This window comes from Terrapene carolina, unplaced genomic scaffold, assembly GCF_002925995.2.
Source record: "Terrapene carolina triunguis isolate 2854851 unplaced genomic scaffold, T_m_triunguis-2.0 Scaffold25, whole genome shotgun sequence".
NCBI lineage: Eukaryota > Metazoa > Chordata > Testudines > Emydidae > Terrapene > Terrapene triunguis.
Window position 1 is genome coordinate 189,905 of NW_020664376.1, and position 19,808 is coordinate 209,712.

The 19,808-nt window shown below is 41.4% G+C and overlaps 1 protein-coding gene across 3 annotated transcripts in view; it reads left to right on the forward strand.

The window, feature by feature from the left end:
• Positions 1–358: 358 nt before the first annotated feature.
• Positions 359–19,808, forward strand: part of LOC113406290 (cyclic nucleotide-gated channel cone photoreceptor subunit alpha-like) — a 35,289-nt gene continuing 15,839 nt past the window's right edge. The window contains exons 1-4 of one of the 3 annotated variants that reach the window (XM_026650292.1): positions 359–459; positions 8,962–9,078; positions 14,785–14,964; positions 18,183–18,236. In XM_026650292.1, the coding sequence (XP_026506077.1) occupies positions 359–459; positions 8,962–9,078; positions 14,785–14,964; positions 18,183–18,236 (452 nt within the window). The remainder of the gene's footprint in view (positions 460–8,961; positions 9,079–14,784; positions 14,965–18,182; positions 18,237–19,808) is intronic. The other 2 variants (XM_026650296.1, XM_026650304.1) reach the window with 2 other exon arrangements.

Genomic DNA, 19,808 nt, shown 5'->3' on the forward strand with positions numbered 1-19,808 from the left:
GTTTCTTTAACAAGATTTTTAATGTATTTTTATTATATAAAATATGTCTGTCAGTGAGTATTTGTAGAAGCTAGAGGCTGGAAAGGTCTATTAAATCATCTAGTCCTTTTCTCTGCCAATGCAGAATTATTCTCTGTTGACATTCACTAATGTTTTGCCCTGTCTAGTTTAAATGTACCAAGTAATGTTCACATTACATTTATAAATATCACTGGCCATTTTACAAACTATTAATAGAGTTTTCTTTTTTTAATATATCACTTTTTAAATATTTAACACATTTTATCTCTATTGCAGTCTTTACAATATGTTATTTTTGTGTTTTAGCTGTCATTTGGATGCTGATATGTAAAGCAAAATGGCTAAAATCAACACCCAGCACTCCTACCCTGCTATGCACAGGCTGTCTGTTAGGACCACTGATGAAGAAATTGAAAGAATTGAAAATGGCTTTAGCAGGTAATATGTTCCTTTCTTCACAGTCAAGAAGACAGAAATTACTGCATACGTTGAGGCATGCCCGTAGTGCTATGCATTATGGGAGTGCTTGCCCACACAGTCTTTGACCCAGTGAAGTTAACTGAGTTTCAACTGTTAGTAGCTGTGATGAGCAAAAGGCACAACAATAGGAAAGCTACTATCACTTCTGCTTCTGGAGCTAAATCCTGCATGCTTTGGGTAACAACACTATTCACTTCAGTGGGAACGGTATAAGTGCTCAAGGAAAACCAAATCCCATTCACAGAATACTCCTCACATTTTTGGGTTCGGTACTGGGATGAGTTGGAGGGGTTAGAGGAGAAAGGATCCTCTCTCTATGCCAAGCTACTGCTTCCCCAGGGGGAATGGCTGTTGAATCTGCATAGTTGCAAACTCACTGGCTCTAATTATAGGTCATCTCTCAATCCTCCCTGCAGTCTGGGGCAAAAGGAGCCCCTTACAGGACTGTGGGCTCATAGGAGTGGTGTGTTGCTTTGCAGCCTCCTCATATCTTCCTCCCATACAGTGGAATTGTACCAGCTACCTTTGCACTCAGGGCTCTCTGTGGCATGGGTAGACTCGGAGAGTGCGTGGTGTATATAACGTATAAGCAAATGAGTTAATGTGTTATACAACACCACTCATTTCCCCAATTTAGATGAGCCCCATGCCTGTAGGGAGGGGAGGGAGAGAAGGATTTACCCTGAATGTTCTGCAGTGCATTTACAGCAGCGAAAATATGGCTCGGTTTGTTCTTGAGGATGCACAGCGTCTCAGTCAAGCTTGCCTCTTTTTAGGGGCAACTACTGTGGGTTGTTTATTATTTGTGCTCTAAGACTGGAGAAACATATTAGCTTGATTGGATTTGGTTGTGTGAATAATGGGTGTGGGGTGTTGAGTAACCAGTAGAGAGCCTGGAAACACCCACTTCCCCCTTTTGGGTCCACTGACTTTTCCTTCTGTATAGAGTGGGCACCTTCTTCCTGCACATGGGCTATATATGACTGTTCATAGCTGCATAATGAAGGTGGAGTTGCCTTTATTCCATTCAGAATGGCCTGTTTGACCTAGAGATACTGCACAATGTCCTCACTTGGGGAGATATGCAGCCACCATGACTGTGGATCTTAGCACGGGTTTGCATCTGTGCACAGTGACACCGCTGGAAAAGAGAGAAAATGTGGCTGAAAGCAAGGGTCAGTCTTTTCTTCTTTCCTCTATGTCCTTTTACTAAAGGATAGCAGTGATTGACAGTTTGCAGAACAAAATTACTGATGCAGTTGTGAGTGCATTTTTCTAAAGGTTTAAATGTAAAACCGAGTCACTGTATTCAGTGACAATATCTGAGGTAAAGACTTAATTATGACAGCTAATGGGGCTTAAATATACATGTCTACCACATGAATTACACTCTCTCAACATGAGGGTAATCCTGGAAAAGCATTTGTTTCAAACATTCTGTTTGCTGTGGCCAATATTAATTACAAGAATTACAGATGAGTAAAAAAGATCCCTTTAAAAGAGATGACATATTAAAGGTAATTGGATTAGATATTCTTGTGTGTGTGTGTGAAAGATAGAGAGAGAAGAGTTGTAAGATGATTGCTAGAAAATATAAAATGCCCTTGTAACATCAATCAGCAGCCTGAAATGATATACACTCAGTGAGATATACTGGTATTTATCAAGAGACAACGTAGTTTGGCTTAGTCAGGCTGTGAGTAAGAATGTAATTCTAAGCAACAATGAGACAAACTTGTGAATTTTTTGATAATACTGAAGCACTCCATGAAGCTCATGCAATTTTTTGCAAAAATGTTACCAGTGTGATTGAAGTGAAAACAGGAAATAAGCTTATAACCTATGTGTTTGCCACAATTCCAAACTTCCTGAAATTTTTTACAAAGAGAGTAGGTGAATGGAGTACTTCAAGAGTTCGTGTGTGTTGTAATGCATTGTTTCATATGTTGTCTTTCACAAATCGCAAAAGGTGGTTCTTATCCCCAAACCCACATTAAGGCTTTTGTTATAAACCGTGAGTCATTATCATAGATAAGTGGAAATCGACATCTCCGGTTCCCCTATGTCTCTGATTCTGCAGTTTGAGGAGATCGGAGGGGAATTAGAATCCCTAAAGCATACTGGGGAGATGGAGGACTAACAGGACTAAAAGAATACTTTTTAAGAAATTGAAAACTGAGATTTTCATGTAATAACAGGTCTCCAAGAGCTAGGGCTTTAAATTAAACATCAAATGTAGTGAGAATTATCAATACTGGCAAGAGAGGTAGTCTCTGCCCCACACAATGTACAGTGGCAGCTTTTTCTCTCTTTTTTCTCATGGGTGTGATTGAGAGCGAAAGTGTGCTACCAACCTAGACCACTGTACCAAAAAACTCTTGCTCTGATTTTTTAAATCCAGCCTCCCCTAATGTATGGATGTGGTTGACATAACAGGGATATCAAACTAGCTGATATGGAGGCACAATCGGGTAGTTAGATGTCTAAATGGCATCAGTCGCTCAAAAGGGGACATTAAAAATTGGGTCAGAACCTTGAAGTGTTTCCATTAAATCAAACTGTCTTTTGCAGGTGAAAGTGATTTTGTTTCATTTTGCTCAAAGGCCAAATAAGTGCAAAAGCAAATTTAGGGCCAGATTAGGGGTAGGCCTTCCATGGATGCATAAAGAGTGCAAGGTGAAGCCTCCACACCTGCACCTCCTATGCATGGACCAGGGTAAGCATTGTGCAGGGCTAGCTCTGCCAGATACCCAGAAGGGATGGGAGGAGGTTGGAGCTAGATATGGACAACTGCAGATGAGCTTGCAGACTTCACTCCCTGAAGGGTGGAGCAGCAGCTGCATTTACCACTGATTCTCTCAATGGCCTGGTCTACGCTGATGGAAGAGGGTGTCCATCAACACAGCTAACTTTGTTCAGGGAGGTGGTGTTCCTACACTGACAGAAAAACCCCTTCTGTATTCGCTTCTGCGCTAAGGGGCTATGCCAGCATAGTTATGCCAACACATAGTCTCCGTAGTATAGACATACCCTGAGGCACAGTGCTGTAGTTCCCACTGTGGTAGTATGGCTCTTCACCATGCCTAACATGGTTTGGGCCTAAAAGGCACAATTGAGCTAATAGGAGTTTTTGTTTTTTAACCTATTATCTTTTGTTCAATGACTCCACAGTCTCCTCTGATATTGATTTTACACCAGTGTAACCCATTGGCTCAACATTAACAATAATAATAATTAATATCTTAATATTACAGTGGCAACTGGAGGCCCTTATCAGGATTGTGCCTGGCACTGTGTAAAACCAAAAAAAAGACACAGTTCTTGCACTAAAGAGTTTGCAACTAAAATACCGATCCTGCGACTGGCTCCTGTAAGCTGACCTTTGTGCCTGGATAAAGCCAGTTGCAGGACAAGCCGCATGCAAAGAGCATGGGAGAGAAAACCAGGAAAATACTAGTTTATTTACATCTTTGTGATTGTATAGGCAATGGAGTTCATTTTAGATTTACTCTTGATTTACACTTTTATAAGTGAGTGGAATCAGGTTTAATTTCTTTTCAAATACTTCTCTGTGATGTTGGAATGACACTTTCAGAAACAAAGATATCTGATAAATCTGTAAGATTTTTTTTTAATCCAGTTGCAAATGTATAGAACCCATTTCTGTGAATGTGGAATGTCATCACTTCAGTACAGTCTTCTCACCAGGGTTCTGTTTTTCCTAAGCTACAAATCCACATTATCCATGTGTAACAATGCGGTTCTGGCGGGACCCAACTGAGAGTGCCAATTCAGGACAAATCGCTTAAAATAGGGCAGTTACAGCCCTAGGCTGGGGTTTTTCCACCTCTAAGGCAAACCCAACCAACCAGACTAAGAGGACTTTGGTCTCACCCCACTGGCTAACCACAAGTCACGTAAGCAATTCCCTTAGACACTCCAGTTTCCCAGTATCACCACCAGTGCCACTCGTTATGGGGACAAATGGTTATGAAAACCAATACCCCATGAAAAGAAAAAAGGTTCTCTCGATCCCAAAGGACCAAGCCCCAGACCCAGGTCAATATACAAATCAGATCTTACCCACAAATCACGCTGTTGCCAATCCTTTAGAATCTAAAATCTAAAGGTTTATTCATAGAAGGAAAAAGATAGATGAGAGCTAGAATTGGTTAAATGGAATCAATTACATACAGTAATGGCAAAGTTCTTGGTTCAGGCTTGTAGCAGTGATAGAAGAAACTGCAGGTTCAAATCAAGTCTCTGGAGTACATCCCCAGCTGGGATGGGTCATTCAGTCCTTTGTGTAGAGCTTCCATTTGTAGCAAAGTCCCTCCAGAGATAAGAAGCAGGATTGAAGACAAAATGGAGATGAGGCATCAGCCTTTTTATAGTCTTTTCCAGGTGTAAGAACACCTCTTTGTCCTTACTGTGGAAAATTACAGCAAAATGGAGTCTGGAGTCACATGGGCCAGTCCCTGCATACTTTGCTGAGTTGCAAGGCGTATTTGCCTTCTCTCAATGGGTCAGTTGTATAGCTGATGGTCCTTAATGGGCCATCAAGCAGGCTAGGCAGAGCTAACACCAACTTGTCTGGAATGTTTCCCAGAAGCATTGCATAAGTTTGAAATACAGACAGTATAGAGCCAATATTTATAACTTCAACTACAAAATTGTTACACACATATAGACAGCATAATCATAACCAGCAAACCATAACCTTGTCTTAGACACCTCATTTGACCCCCTTTATACAAGATTTAGTGCCACTACAGGACTTTGGTTGCAACCATGTTCTATATGGTCCCAGTTCAAATCAATAACGTGACAACACGCCTACAGAGCATATATTTATTGATAAAATAAGCTCAACTGCAAAAAGTCTCAGGGCATGTGTACACAGCTTAATACGGTAAATGACCTTTTTAAAACAAAAGTCAAGCACCAAGAACAAAACACGAGACCTCCCAAAATACAATGACACAGCCATTGACCCATCCAGCACCAGTCCCTTAGCCAAAGCCTGAGGAAAGAGCTGGGCCTTGTTCCTTTTCCTGAAGTTAAGCAGATTCTGGCTCTGATGGAGCAGCTGAGGAAGTAAATTCTGGAGTCAAGGACCCTACACTAAAAATACCAGGTCATGGAGAGAGCGGGGGGGGGGGGGGGGGGGGGGAGAGAGAGCTAATCCAATGTCTCCTGAGTCAATGGAAGTCTTTTCATTGATTTCAGTGAGCACTGGGTTGGATTCTAGGTGATTAAATCTGGTGACTGTTAGCTTGAGTGTGCCCGCTGATCTCAACTAGGTTGAAAGCTGATCATTCAAATAGCCAGGACTCAAACTGTATAGCTTTATAGATCAAAATCAACACCCAGACTTAAATACAAAGCCCATGCAGCTGATGAAGAGCTGGTTAATATGTTCCCTGTAGCTAACACTAGCAACTAGATGGGTAGTTGCATGCTCCCCAGCTGAATCTTCAGAGTCTCAAGGGCTCCATTGAAGTGCAAAGTGTGATTATATTAGACATGTTTAAGCCATTTCAAGCACGTGAGGGGAGGGGGACAATAGACTCCAGATTTTGCGTTTCTGAGTGGGCTACAGTGTACTGAAGAGGCAACCATGGACCAGAAGCCTTCTCACAATAGATATATGTCTTACAGAGTGGGACTTTGTCAGCTGCTTGCTTAACTCCTTATCTAGCACCAGCAAGTATTAAGTTTAGGGCTGTCAAGTGATTAAAAAATGAATCATGATTAATCATGCGATTACTCGCGCTCTTAAACAATAATAGAATACCATTTATTTAAATATTTTTGGATGTTTTCTACATTTTCAAATATATTGATTTCAGTTACAACACAGAATACAAAGTGTACAAGGCTCACTTTATATTTATTTTGATTACAAATATTTGCACTGTAAAAAACAAAAGAAATAGTATTTTTCAATTCACTTAATACAAGTACACCTCTACCCCGATATAACGCTACCCGATATAACATAAATTCGGCTATAACGCGATAAAGCAGTGCTCCGGGGGGGCGGGGCTGCGCACTCCGGCGGATCAAAGTAAGTTCGATATAAGTTTCACCTATAACGCGGTAAGATTTTTTGGCTCCCGAGGACAGCATTATATTGGGGTAGAGGTGTACTGTAGTGCAATCTCTTTATCATGAAAGTTGAACGTACAAATGTAAAATTATGTACAAACCCCCCCCCCACATTCAAAAGTAAAACAATGGAAAACTTTAGAGCCTACGAAACTACTCAGTCCTACTTCTTGTTCAGCCAATCGCTCAGACAAACAAGTTAGTTTACATTTGGAGGAGATAATGTTGCCTGCTTCTTGTCTACAGTGTCACCTGAGAGTGAGAACAGGCATTCACGTAGCACCATTGTAGCCGATGTCACAAGATATTTACGTGCCAGATGCTCTAAAGATTCGTATGTTGCTTGATGCTTCAACCACCGTTCCAGAGGACATGCGTCCATGCTGATGACGGATTCTGCTCGATAATGATCCAAAGCAGTGCGGACCGACGCATGTTCATTTTCATCATCTCAGTCAGATGCTACCAGCAGAAGGTTGATTTTCTTTTTTGGTTGTTCGGGTTCTATAGTTTCCACATCAGAGTGTTGCTCTTTTAAGACTTCTGAAAGCATGCTCCACACCTCATCCCTCTCAGATTTTGGAAGGCACTTCAGATTCTTAAACCTTAGGTTGAGTGCTGTAGCTATCTTTAGAAATCTCACATTGGTACCTTCTTTGCATTTTGTCAAATCTGCGGTGAAGGTGTTCTTAAAACGAACAATATGTGCTGGGTCATTGTCCGAGACTGCTATAACATGAAATATATGGCAGAATGCGGGTAAAACAGAGCAGGGGATCTACAATTCTCCCCCAAGGAGTTCAGTCACAAATGTAATTAACACATTATTTTTGTAACGAGCGTCATCAGCATGGAAGCATGTCCTCTGGAATGGTGGCCAAAGCATGAAGGGGCATATGAATGTGTAGCATATCTGGCATGTAAATACCTTGCAATGCCGGCAACAAAAGTGCCATGCGAATGCCTGTACTCACTTTCAGGTGACATTGTAAATAAGAAGCAGGCAGCATTATCTCCTGTAAATGTAAACAAACTTGTTTGTCTTAGCGATTGGCTGAATAAGAAATAGAACTGAGTGGATTTGTAGGCTCTAAAGTTTTACATTGTTTTGTTTTGGATTGCAGCTATGTAACAAAAAAAAATCTATATTTTTAAATTGCACTTTCACGATAAAGAGATTGCACTACAGTACTGGTGTGAGGTTAATTGAAAAATACTATTTCTTTTGTTTATCCTTTTTACAGTGCAAATATTTGTAATAAAAATAATAATATAAAGTGAGCACTGTACACTTTGTATCCTGTGTTGTAATTGAAATCAATATATTTGAAAATGTAGAAAAACATCCAAAAATATTTAATAAATTTCAATTGGCATTCTATTGTTTAACAGTGTATTTAAAACTGCGATTAATTGCGATTAATTTTTTTAATAGCAATTGATTTTTTTGTGTTAATCGCGTGAGTTACCTGTGATTTATTGACAGCCCTAATTAAGATATAGCTGTGCTGGCACCAAAACACAGGAAGCTGGGTTAGAGAGTTTTCATAGAAATCATAGAAATCATAGAAATGTAGGGCTGGAAGGAACCTCGAAAGGTTATCTAGTCCAGCCCTCTGCACTGAGGCAGGACCAAGAATACCTAAACCAATAGGTGTTTGTCTTACTTGTTCTTAAAAACCTCCAGTGATGGGGATTCCACAGCCTCCCTTAGAAGCCTGTTCCAGAGCTTAACTATTGTGATAGAACTTTTTCCCTAATAGCTCTTTTGCTGCAGATTAAGTCAATTTCTTCTTGTCCTACCTTCAGTGGACATGGAGAACAACAGATCACCGTCCTCTTTATAACAGCCCTTAACATACCTGAAGACTGTTATCAGGTGTCCCCTCAGTCTTCTTTTCTTGGTAAACGCTGCCACCACCCAAATGCAAAAAAACCCCTTTTAACCCAGGAAGGAGCACTTGGTAATTCCTCCCTGTGGGGTACCCTCAAGCCCTTTCACCCCCTCTCCGGGGAAGAACTGAGAAAGAAACAAAGGAAATTAGCTGTGGCTACTAGCTAATCAAACAATATGCACAAATCTCTTAGGACACCAATAATCCAATCCTGTTCTTAAAAAAGGTAAATTTTATTAAAAACAAAAAGGAAAAAATACATTTGGAACTTAGGCTTTTGCTAGATTTTAAAAGAGCAATTCCAAAAATTAAGCACCTGGCTGCAGCAGCCTTTGTGATGGAGAGAAGAGTATTGCTCCCCCCGCCCCCTTATTAGGTGAGTGGAAGAATTGAATGAGTGGCAAATGCATTGCAGGCTGAATAAAAGCCTTCTTTTTTAAATTTGATTTTGCAGGACCCATTCCCTGTGTGAGGACACTTCTTCAGAATTGCAGAGAGTCATTTCCATGGAGACAAGAGGCCTGTCTGAATCCCGCAGGAGCTCGTTCACAGGCACTGGAGCAATGGCTAGGTAACTGGCTAACAAGCTTAATTTTGAATATTAAAGGATAGCATGTCTGCAAAAGGTTGTTGAATGTGGGAGGACGGGGTGGTCATCATAGATTTGCTAGAAAATGAGTTCAGTCCATCTGAAAACACAAAAAGCCTATAATGAACATAAAATGGAACAAAAGATGCTTCGACCTTAATTTTGTACCTTATAGCTCAATTTTTAGTGTGCTGGAGTTGGCGAGTGGGCTCAGACAGAAAAGCACATTGTAGTTCAAATAGGAAAAAGGTTTAATCACTGCTGAAAATAAATTGAATATGGAGGGGGAAAATGTAGTAAAGTCAGACAATAAGGGAAGGGATAAATAAGTTTCTTTTCAGACTGTTAACTGGATATAATCTTATGTAATAAGAGTGTAATAACTATTCCCTCCCACCCAGTCTTGATGGTGGGTGGCCCTGACAAGAAAGCAGACAGTAGATGTTGAGAATACAGGGATTGCTGAGTATTTTTAGGATTAAATTATGTCTGTGATGCACTTGGAGCCTCAGTCAACAAAGGTTGGAGGTGCTGACTTTGGCCCAGGTTTAGGAAAACACACCTCTCCAGGACAGCACTTAAGCACATGCTTATCTTCAGGAATTTGCTTAAGTCCCATTTAGTTCATTGGGAATTAAGCGTGTATCTGAAGTGGAGCCTGGTGTGACATTGTGCAGTCTATATGGTTTTATAAAAATATGGTAATGAGTGAATATAATGTAACTGGAATATGCTTCATGCAAAAGGTCTCTTGTAAGGTATCATTACAAAGCTTATAATCTACTGAGTATGATCATCCTATTTGTATAAATGTACCACTCTTGTATCTGGGACTGAAAATATGAAATATAACTCTGAGGGCCTATTGTAATTATGCAAAGTGTGGGCCATTAATGGTGGTTTGGAATCTTAATGGCTCCCATCAACCAGGACAATTGACTGGGGCTCTGTTTGCAAGCAAGCCTTCCTGTGAGTCAGGATGGGAGGAATGAAGGCTTGGGGTCTTACAGTGACGTGATCATGTCACATGAACTGGAATCCATCTTTAACCTGGTGCTTTTCCAGTGAAGGGGGGTGGAAACCCAGAGAGAGACAAAGGATTCCCGCCTTATGCAAAAGATATATAAAGGGGTGGAACAGAACAAGGGGAGAGAGCCATCATGAAGAATCCCCTAGCTACCACCTGAGCTGGAACAAGAGCTGTACCAGGGGAAAGAATTGTGCCCAGGCCTGGAAGGTGTCCAGTCTGAGGAAAAAACTTACTGAAGCATCTCTGAGGGTGAGATTATCTGTATTCAGTTTGATTAGACATAGATTTGCGCATTTTATTTTATTTTGCTTGGTGACTTACTTTGTTCTGTCTGTTACTACTTGGAACCACTTAAATCCTACTTTCTGTATTTAATAAAATCACTTTTTACTTATTAATTAACTCCAAGTATGTATTAATACCTGGGGGAGCAAACAACTGTGCATATCTCTCTATCAGTGTTATAGAGGGCGAACAATTTATGAGTTTGCCCTGCATAAGCTTTATACAGGGTAAAACGGATTTATTTGGGTTTAGACCCCATTGGGAGTTGGGCATCTGAGTGCTAAAGACAAGCACACTTCTGTGAGCTGTTTTCAGGTAAACCTGCAGCTTTGGGGCAAGTAATTCAGACCCTGGGTCTTTGTTGGAGCAGACGGGAGTGTCTGGCTCAGCAAGACAGGGTGCTGGAGTCCTGAGCTGGCAGGGAAAACAGGAACAGAGGTCGTCTTGGTACATCAGGTAGCAGCTCCCAGGGGGTTTCTGTGATCCAACCCGTCACACCTGGATTTAAGTGCATTCCTAAATAGGGGCCTCTGTGCCTGACCTAAAGAATTTCAACTGAATTCAGAGCTCTGTTTGTCTTCTGATATAGTCATTAATTATGTGAGGACACTTTCAAGTTAAATGTTACATATTTAAAGCAAACAATGATTATTAAAACTGAAGTCATTTTACAAATGTAGTTTATTATTCTCCATTTCTCTCATCTTGGACAATGGAAAATAAACTACTCAGTTCCCTTTGTGCTTCTAGTTACTTTTACTTTCAGGTTCTCATGCAATAACACAGTGCTGCAATGTGTGGGGTGCAAATTCTGCTGGTGAATGGTTTTCAGTGGAATCAAAATATATATTAGGAACTTCTTGACTGATCTTAGGTTTGTAAAACTGGTGCCTAAAAGAGGTGACTATGCCCCTTTAAAATGTTCTGCTTTCTAGTGTAGTTAAGACAAACCAATTTAATCATTTTCATTATCTTTGCAAACCACAAACTGTGGTTTACCAGACAGGCACAAAGATACTGGACCTTAATTTCATATGTGAAGGTTTTTGTCAATGAGGTGAAGGCTATATCATTTATTCTGTGGCCTTGGTGAGGTTTTTGTTTTGTAGTCTTAGAATTATATTCTATCCCTTAATTTAATGTAGGCTTTAGACTATATGTATGATACTGACCCGATGTGGAAACTAATAAAGGAACAGGAATGTGAAAAACTGTCCTCTGATTTCTGTGTTCCTTCCTTTTTTATCCTTTGCAACTCAAGGGTAAGATATTCCGAGGAAAGTCTGTCAGAAACTATTGTCTTAGGCCCTTGAGAATATGCAATCAAGTGGCATATGTACTGTACAGTAGCATTTAAATTGCTAAAGCACTAGTGTTTTCATCACTGTGTCATCCAACTTGTAGATTCTGGACAGATGTAATGCTAGCTTATCTGGAGAAGTCTAAAGAACTTTCCTTGAATATTGCTAGGCCTATCAAAGAAGTTCTGCTCTGTTCAGCATTTCACCATGTTGTTTGCTCAGGGCAGGTCTAGGAAGCATGCAAGTACACAGCACCTGTCCCAACTGGGCTGCCATTAGAGGAAAATAGTCTCCTCTGTGGAATATTGTATTGATAAACTGTTATCACTGCTGGGGATTTCAGTCTCAAATATTGTCATTTGGACACATTTTAGATGCAAAAGACTCACTTTACTCCTTTTACAAAGAATGACTATTGTCCTTTAACTTGGGGTGGGAAGAACACAAAGAGAAACCATGCAGCAGTGATAAAACTTATACGGGTGTCAAGAGTGTTTGTTTATGTTATTCTAGTGCTCCATTAGGATTTTAGGATGAGGAAATGCTAGTTTACATGCAACAGGCAATTAGTGGCTTTCATATTAGGGGCTAGTCCTGTTATCATAATTAGTTATTCATAATGCACACAGTATGCTACACCTTAGAGAACATACAGATAGATATATTGTCTGCTCTGAAGTGTTTACAATCTAATAATTGACATGACACAACAGGCAAAAGCTACAAACAGTAGGAAGTGAAATAGGAAGGTAGTTAGATGATGTCACGCTGTCTGGAGTGGCTCACAACCATGGGTGCCTACCTCTGGGCAGACTGGGAAAAACAGGGCAGACACCCCAAACTGGTGGTATGTTCTATAAATAGATTTTACCAGGGATCACTGTAACAGTCTTAACACAGAGTCACAGACAGTCCTCTTAGATTCTCCAGCCTATCGCCATTCAGACAAACTTAGTGATAAATGGTCATGTACACTAAATTTCAAACCACATTCAGGTTGCTTCCAGTCTCAAGAGACCAGTCACTTATCTCAGATCAATGGGTTCCATAGATCTTACACCTAAGACAAGGCCTGCAGCCAATCCTGTAATAAACTATGTAAAGGGTTATTAACTAGGGGAAAAAAGAGAGTTATTTACAGGTTAAAGCAAGCAAACCTATACCTGTACACACAAATGAGTTACCATCTAAATCCTAAAAGTGACAGAGCTGTAGAGAGATCTGTCAATTCAAAATGTCTTTTAGGGTGGACCAAGGAAATAAACCACGTTTCCTCTAAGCTGCGTGGCCACACGGCCATGCAGGTGTCTATTAAGGCCCATGCAGGGGCTCAGGGCTGCGGTGGGGAGAGGCGCCTCTCCCTCACCACGGACCTGCAGCGGCAGGGAGAGGCACCCCTCCCCAGCACAGACCTGCCCCCGACTTGCTGCAGCCAGGGGAGAGGAGCCCCTCTCTTGGCCCGGCCCGGCACAGGCCTGCCGGAGCTGCCGGGGAGAGGAACCCCTCTCCTGGCCTGGCCCAGGCCCGCTGGAGCTGCCATGGCTGGGGAGAGGCACCTTTTCCCTGGCCCCAAGCTGCTGCGGTGAGAGAGGGCTGGGGGAGTCCTCTCTCACTGCAGCCCTGGGGCAGCCTGCACCCCAAACCCCTCATCCCGGGCCCCACCCCAGAGCCCTCAACCCCTGCACCCAAGCCTCTGCCCCAGCCCTGAGCCCCCTCCCACACTCCGAAACCCTCGCCCCCGCACCACATGAATTTTGTTATGTGCACCAATATGGAGGTGATGTACATCACCTCCATATTGGTGCAAATTCATTCTGCACATGGACGTAGAAAATTAGAAGGAACACTGGAAGTAACCCTTGGGGATCTCTGGCTTCAGTTTGGTTTCTCTGACCCTGAGAGAAATCAAACAGCACAGAGATGAAAAATCCTCACATCAACTATTTTTATTTCCCTCTTCTAGCATTCAGAGCGATGGGACGAGGTCTTCTGCATGTGCTTCCCCAGGGGTGGATGAGGCAATTAACAAAGCTTTTGTCTTGTAATGGACCTCTTAAATTTTGATGGTTCTCCTGGAGGGGTGGGGAGAGGGAAGGGAGGATTCCTGTGCCTGGGTTCACAAGTTCAGAGCAAACATTTTCAAAGTTATAAAGCAAAACGTACATAGTTTCTGATAGCACGGAATACAGACATTACAAGTGAGATTCATACACACAGCAACTTACATGCATTTCATAGAGTTTAAACACAAAACATTCTTATAAGACTGATACCTATTTTGAGCAAATCCAGCACACAGGTGAACTGTCTGGTCTCCAGCTGTGAGTTTCTCAGTTCTTAGCTAATGCCTGCAGTCTTGGGAAGAGCTGGTACCTGGTTTGCCAGTGTCACAGATGAGATTTACAGAATGAGGTTGCACAGTTACTGATAAAATTCATCCACATTCTCAACCCACTAAAATATCCTTAAAGGGAAAGTGTCCCCTTAATCTGAAACTCCAGCCTCCATCACTTTCCAGCAATCTCTTCACAACCCATCCTCCTTCACCATCCAATCACCCTTTGTCTTTACTTCACATGGCAACCTTTGGGTATGTCATCACATGAGGATTCAACATCTCCCCCCTTCCCTCAGCACAGGATCTCTCACCTCTTTACATTACTCCTAATGTCAGAAGCTTCTAGAGCTCTAGATGATTTCCAGTCCCTCCCCCCTTGGCAAGCTGCCTGCTGACCATACAGCTAGTGATGTCTCTCTGGCTCCTGTCCCATGTGGTGCTGATGGGGGACACTGAGGACTGGTGAATAAGGTATCTTCCTGGTTCCTTTACCATGTCAGAGGATGGGGAGCCCATGATGTGGAAGTTGTTGTATTATACAGAAAAATGTCATGCTCCAGTGATGTGGCAGGGGTCCAGAGGTTGTGAAAACCCCATTTCGGATACTCTCCACCCAAGCCCCATTGATGCAGAAATTCTAGCTGCTGCTGGGCGTGGCTCTAGCCCTGGGGGAAGCCTTGAGCCATCTGGGATTCTTGTCTCTTCAGACAACATTGTGTGTCTCTTCCTTGCAGGTTATCCCGTTTCATCTTATCAATGAGATCATGGGCAACACGACATTTGCATCATGAAGACCAAAGGCCAGATTCTTTCCTTGAGCGTATCCGAGGGCCAGAGCTCAAAGAGGTATCCAGTAGGGAAAGTAACACTCACTCCAATTTGAGCAACAATGAGCAGCCAGGCAAAGTGAAAAAGTAAGTTGATCTGATTGTACTTTAGTGGGAGAAGAGTGGTCTTGGGGTAATCATGTTCTTTCTGTGAATGGGATGTGAGCATGCTGGGTTTTATTTGAGGATAGCAAATGAGTAGGGTAGCTAATATTCTCCAGAAACTTTCCTGAAAGTAATTTAAGTCCTCCAACTTCCAAGAAAACTGGAGAAAGCAATAGTGAGTATAGTCCAAGCTGAACCTTCCCTAATTCTCCAGAAGTCAGCATATCCAATTACATGAGTTTCAATAGAGTAGAGCTTAGCCAGCAATGGAACAGAAATAAGATAGAGCTGCTTAATAAATTTAATTTCTCTAGGGATCATCATGCCAGGGTTTTTATACATAATTAGCAGAAGGTAACCATTGCTTTGGCAGATCTCCCTGGATAAGCAGTGGAGGAAGGCATGGTTCAGTTTGAAATTGCAGCTCTGTGGTCTTTGGCCTCACAGATGGAGGCACAAGCCCTCAGTTGCAGGTAGCTTGCAGAAGCACTTAGGTAAATAATACATTTTCCCATCAGCTGATATAACATAAGAAATTCTTACATAGGGGTGCAACATGCAGATGATGGTGATACTTCTGCTACAACTAATGCATTCCTGCTGCTTTTGTTGGCAGTCATTGTGCTTGCTAGCAAATGTGCAACCACAGCTTAGAAATGCTATTTCTCTATTTGTTCATCAGGTAAGAGTAACAAACCCAGTTCCTGAATGGAGAAAATAAATGCTTTGTCCCCCTAAACTACTGGTATGCCCCAGTTTCCTCACTTTTTCTCACTCTGCAGTGAGAAACAGGTTGTAGTGTAAACACCTATACCACGCAATCCTATTCAAGCACTGAACAAACCAATTCTCTGAGCCTCACATGAATGATGATAATGAATACTGTTTCCTTAAAATGTTTTCTTCCTCAAAAGCATGTTGGCAAGGGTTTCAGAGGTGACGTTTTTAGCTTACATTGCTTATGACATAACAGTCCCTTACACCTGGACTTGATTTTTTACTGTTTGGGAGGAAAATACTTCCCAAAAGAGCACATTGACATATGGTCAGCTTACCTGCTCTCACTCTGCTGCTCTATACTGGGGATGAAAGCAGTTCCCAGTGTAAAGACATTTAGAATCTGGACGTTAGTCTCTAGTGCTTGGAAACTCCACCACAAGTATTTGTGCAAAATGCAGTAACACTTAATCGTACCCACTCAAATATCCTCCATCAAATCACTGATAGGCTTCTGGTCCAGAAATCAGAATTTTTTTTGGCTGAGTTGAGTCATTAGAAGATGTTCACTCATCAGTGCCACAAGCAGGTTTAGTCTTGTCTAAAATCTTTTTTTAAATAAATGAACTAATGCCTTCAAGCGAGCCCTTCATGTGTTTCCAGGCTTTCTATTTTGCAAATGAACATAATACATGACTTGGTGCATGTCTACACTACAAAATTAAGGCGACCTAACTAATGTCAGCATACAGTCACTGCAGTAATTACATCGGTTGTGTGCATCTACACTTTACTCCTTGTGTCGGTGGTGTGCGTCCTCACCAGGAGCACTTGCACCGATTGTACTGTCAGAGTGGGGCATTGTGGGATGGCTTCTGAAAGCCAGTAGCAGTCGATGTAACCAATACAGCATCTACAACCATGGCTCTCAACCTTTCCAGACTCCTATACCCCTTTCAGGAGTCTGATTTGTCTTGCGTACCCCCAAGTTTCACCTCACTTAAAAACTACTTGCTGACAAAATCAGATATAAAAATATAAAAATGTCACAGCACACTATTACTGAATAATTGCTTACTTTCTCATTTTTACCTTATAATTATAAAATAAATCAATTGGAATATAAATATTGTACCTACATTTCAGTGTATAGTAGGTAGAGCAGTATAAACAAGTCATTGTCTGTATGAAATTTTAGTTTGTACTGACTTTGCTAGTGCTTTTTATGTAGCCTGTTGTAAAATTAGGCAAATATCTAGATGAGTTGATGTACCCCTTGGAAGACCTCTGTGTACCCCCAGGGTACGTGTACCCCTAGTTGAGAACCACTGGTCTACACTGACACTGCATTGACCTAACTACATCAACATTGACTATGCCTCTTGTGGGGGTGGAGTTATTAAGTCAGTGTAGTGGGGCAGTTACATCGACAGGAACGAAATTTTAGTGTAGAAACTTATATTGGTCAATGTAAGCTGCCTTGCATTGACTTAACTCTGTAGTGTAGACCAGGCCTTAGTGGCTTAAATTAACCCCACACAGCTGGCTAAAAAAAAATGTTGCAGTTTGTTAAAACACAGTGATGGGTTTTTGATGTAACTTGTAACTTTTTGGCAGGCTCTTACTTTGAAGCTCAGGCTCACATAGTTTGTGGCACAGTCTGAGATGGGTAAGGATTTGGTTTGAATTTGCAGCTGATAATTCATATTATAGTGAACATCACACAGATTTGCAGCAGATCGATACAGTTCCATCTTTACTGAAACTGCTTCTTAATAATTCAAGCTTGGAAACCGTGTATTTCTTTGCATGTCTAATATATTTTGTCTGATTAGTCATGCTACTATCTTCTAGTCACTCAAGTCAACAGCCAAGAGATTTTCTGATTTCTGCATTAGGAGCCCATTAGTGTTTCTGGTTCAAAGCCAATAGAGTGGACAAAACAGGTCATGTGCCAACAATGTCATTTCTTTAGATAACCAAATTCTGAGATACCCAGTCTCCCCATCTCAGATTAGGATGCTGTTGCCATGTGACAGCAGCTCCAAATTGTTGTGCCATTATGGAGAGTTAATTTTGCAGCAACAGTAGGCATTTCTGCTATCTGTCCAGGATTCTTGGCACTGCTTCTGTGAAGAAGACTTGAAAGGCTTGAGAAACACTTATAAGAGCAGCCAAATGGGAACGCTGCTATAAATAGCAAGATTCATGCTGTCAAGCATTAATACGCCTGAGAGCAGGCTAAAGTGCTTCAGACATCTGACATGGTCACAAACGTGTATGTTCTGCACATGATCAAGGGCAATTGGTGCCCTGAATAGTTATGCAAAGGGGCTTACAGCGGCGGTCAAAGTTGACCCTCTTTTAATCTTTTCAGAGTATGTGTAGGACCAGCAGTTCGGTCTATCATGTTGGTAAACGTGCACAAAATGTCCAAGGCTTTCATATTGTTCCTTTACTGTGTTCTGTTTAACTTGCTACAGTCACTGGTCCCTGGCCAGATTTAATGTCAACAACAGCAACAACACCAATGAAGAGTAAGTACATCACTGCTTGCTTTATAGCACCTACCTGCCTGTGATGTACCAGCTCCTTATCCTCTTCCCTGTTGAAAACATGTTAGTGACAATTGTAGCTATAGACTCCTGCTTATCTTTTTCCAAGCACCTTCCTGATATATGGCTTTATTGTAGAGAAAGATCTAGTTTTGTAGGTCATGGAAATATCCCTGTGTTTCCAGGAGAATTCTTAGTGTCCTAACTTGAAGGGCAGCTTCTCTTCTTTTCCACCACCCAGTCTGAGTAAACAGATACTTAGCTCCCACCTTCTCAAATTCAGGCTGGCTGATTTTGCAGCTTTGCTAATGGGTTTGTTAACATTTAAACTTATGAATGAGAGAGCTCTATATTCTTTTTTAACAGTGTTCTCTTTTTTATTGACACACAGGGCTTTGCTTCCAAATCAAATGTTCAAATACCTTCAGGTTGTCATCTGTGGTTAAAAGTTGATATTGAGCAGGTTATGTGGAGGAAGTTCTGGATGCACTCTGTGTAAATCAGGATTGGATGTCTTTTTAAAAGATATGCTTTAACTCAGGGGTTCTCAGACTTTTGTACTGGTGACCCCTTTCACACAGCAAGCCTCTGAGTGCGACCCCCCTTATACATTAAAAACACCTTTTTATATATTTAACACCTTTATAAATGCTGGGGGCAAAGCGGGCTTTGGTGTGGAGGCTGACGGCTCGCGACCCCCCATGTAAAACCTCGCGACCCCCTGAGGGGTCCCAACCCCCAGTTTGAGAACCCCGGCTTTAGCTAAACCAAAAGTTGTTGGGTAGGTGCAGGAATTGCTTGGTGAAATTATATGGCCTGTGTCATACAGAAGGTCTTACAGAAATGATCATAACATTTCCTTCTGGCCTTGTGATCTGTGGAAGTGATAGGGAATAATAACATTTTAGATTTCTGAGGCTATTTAATTCCTTCAAAGGAAGAACTCTAGAAAATGTGTAATCTGAAATCACTCCACACTACTGTTGATAATGGCTCTTGCCCTCTAGCTCTGGGAATGGCACAGCAGTCAGCAGCAGCTTTGTTCCTGCCATGATGCTAGTCTAGTTTTTAATTTCTCCCCTGGGTAAAAACAAAAATAAAAAATCCCCAGAACCAAAAGGAAATTCTTTTGATCATTTTAGGCCATATTAGAAACATAGGAAATTGCTCCTGTTCCCCCAAACAATAAATTGTTGAGCAATACACTGTGAATTTAAAATGATAAATTCTCTGAAAACTTCTTTCCATTTCAAAACCCCATACTTACACTTGGGAGAAATTCTTACTTCTCTTTAAGTGATTTTTTTTTGTTTTTGTTTCCATGTGCTTGATTTAAAAATAAGTGTCATGTGCTACAACAGTGACCCAATACTCAGGATTTGGGGCTATTACTGTAGAACAATAATAGTAGAACTAAAAGTGCAAAGCCTGGTTTAATGGTCAGGACACAGGACTGAGAGACATAAATACTGAATTCTAATCCCATTTCTGGCCGTGACTCATGCTGTGACCTTGCGCCTGTCACTTAACTATTGGTGCTACAGTTTCCCCAAA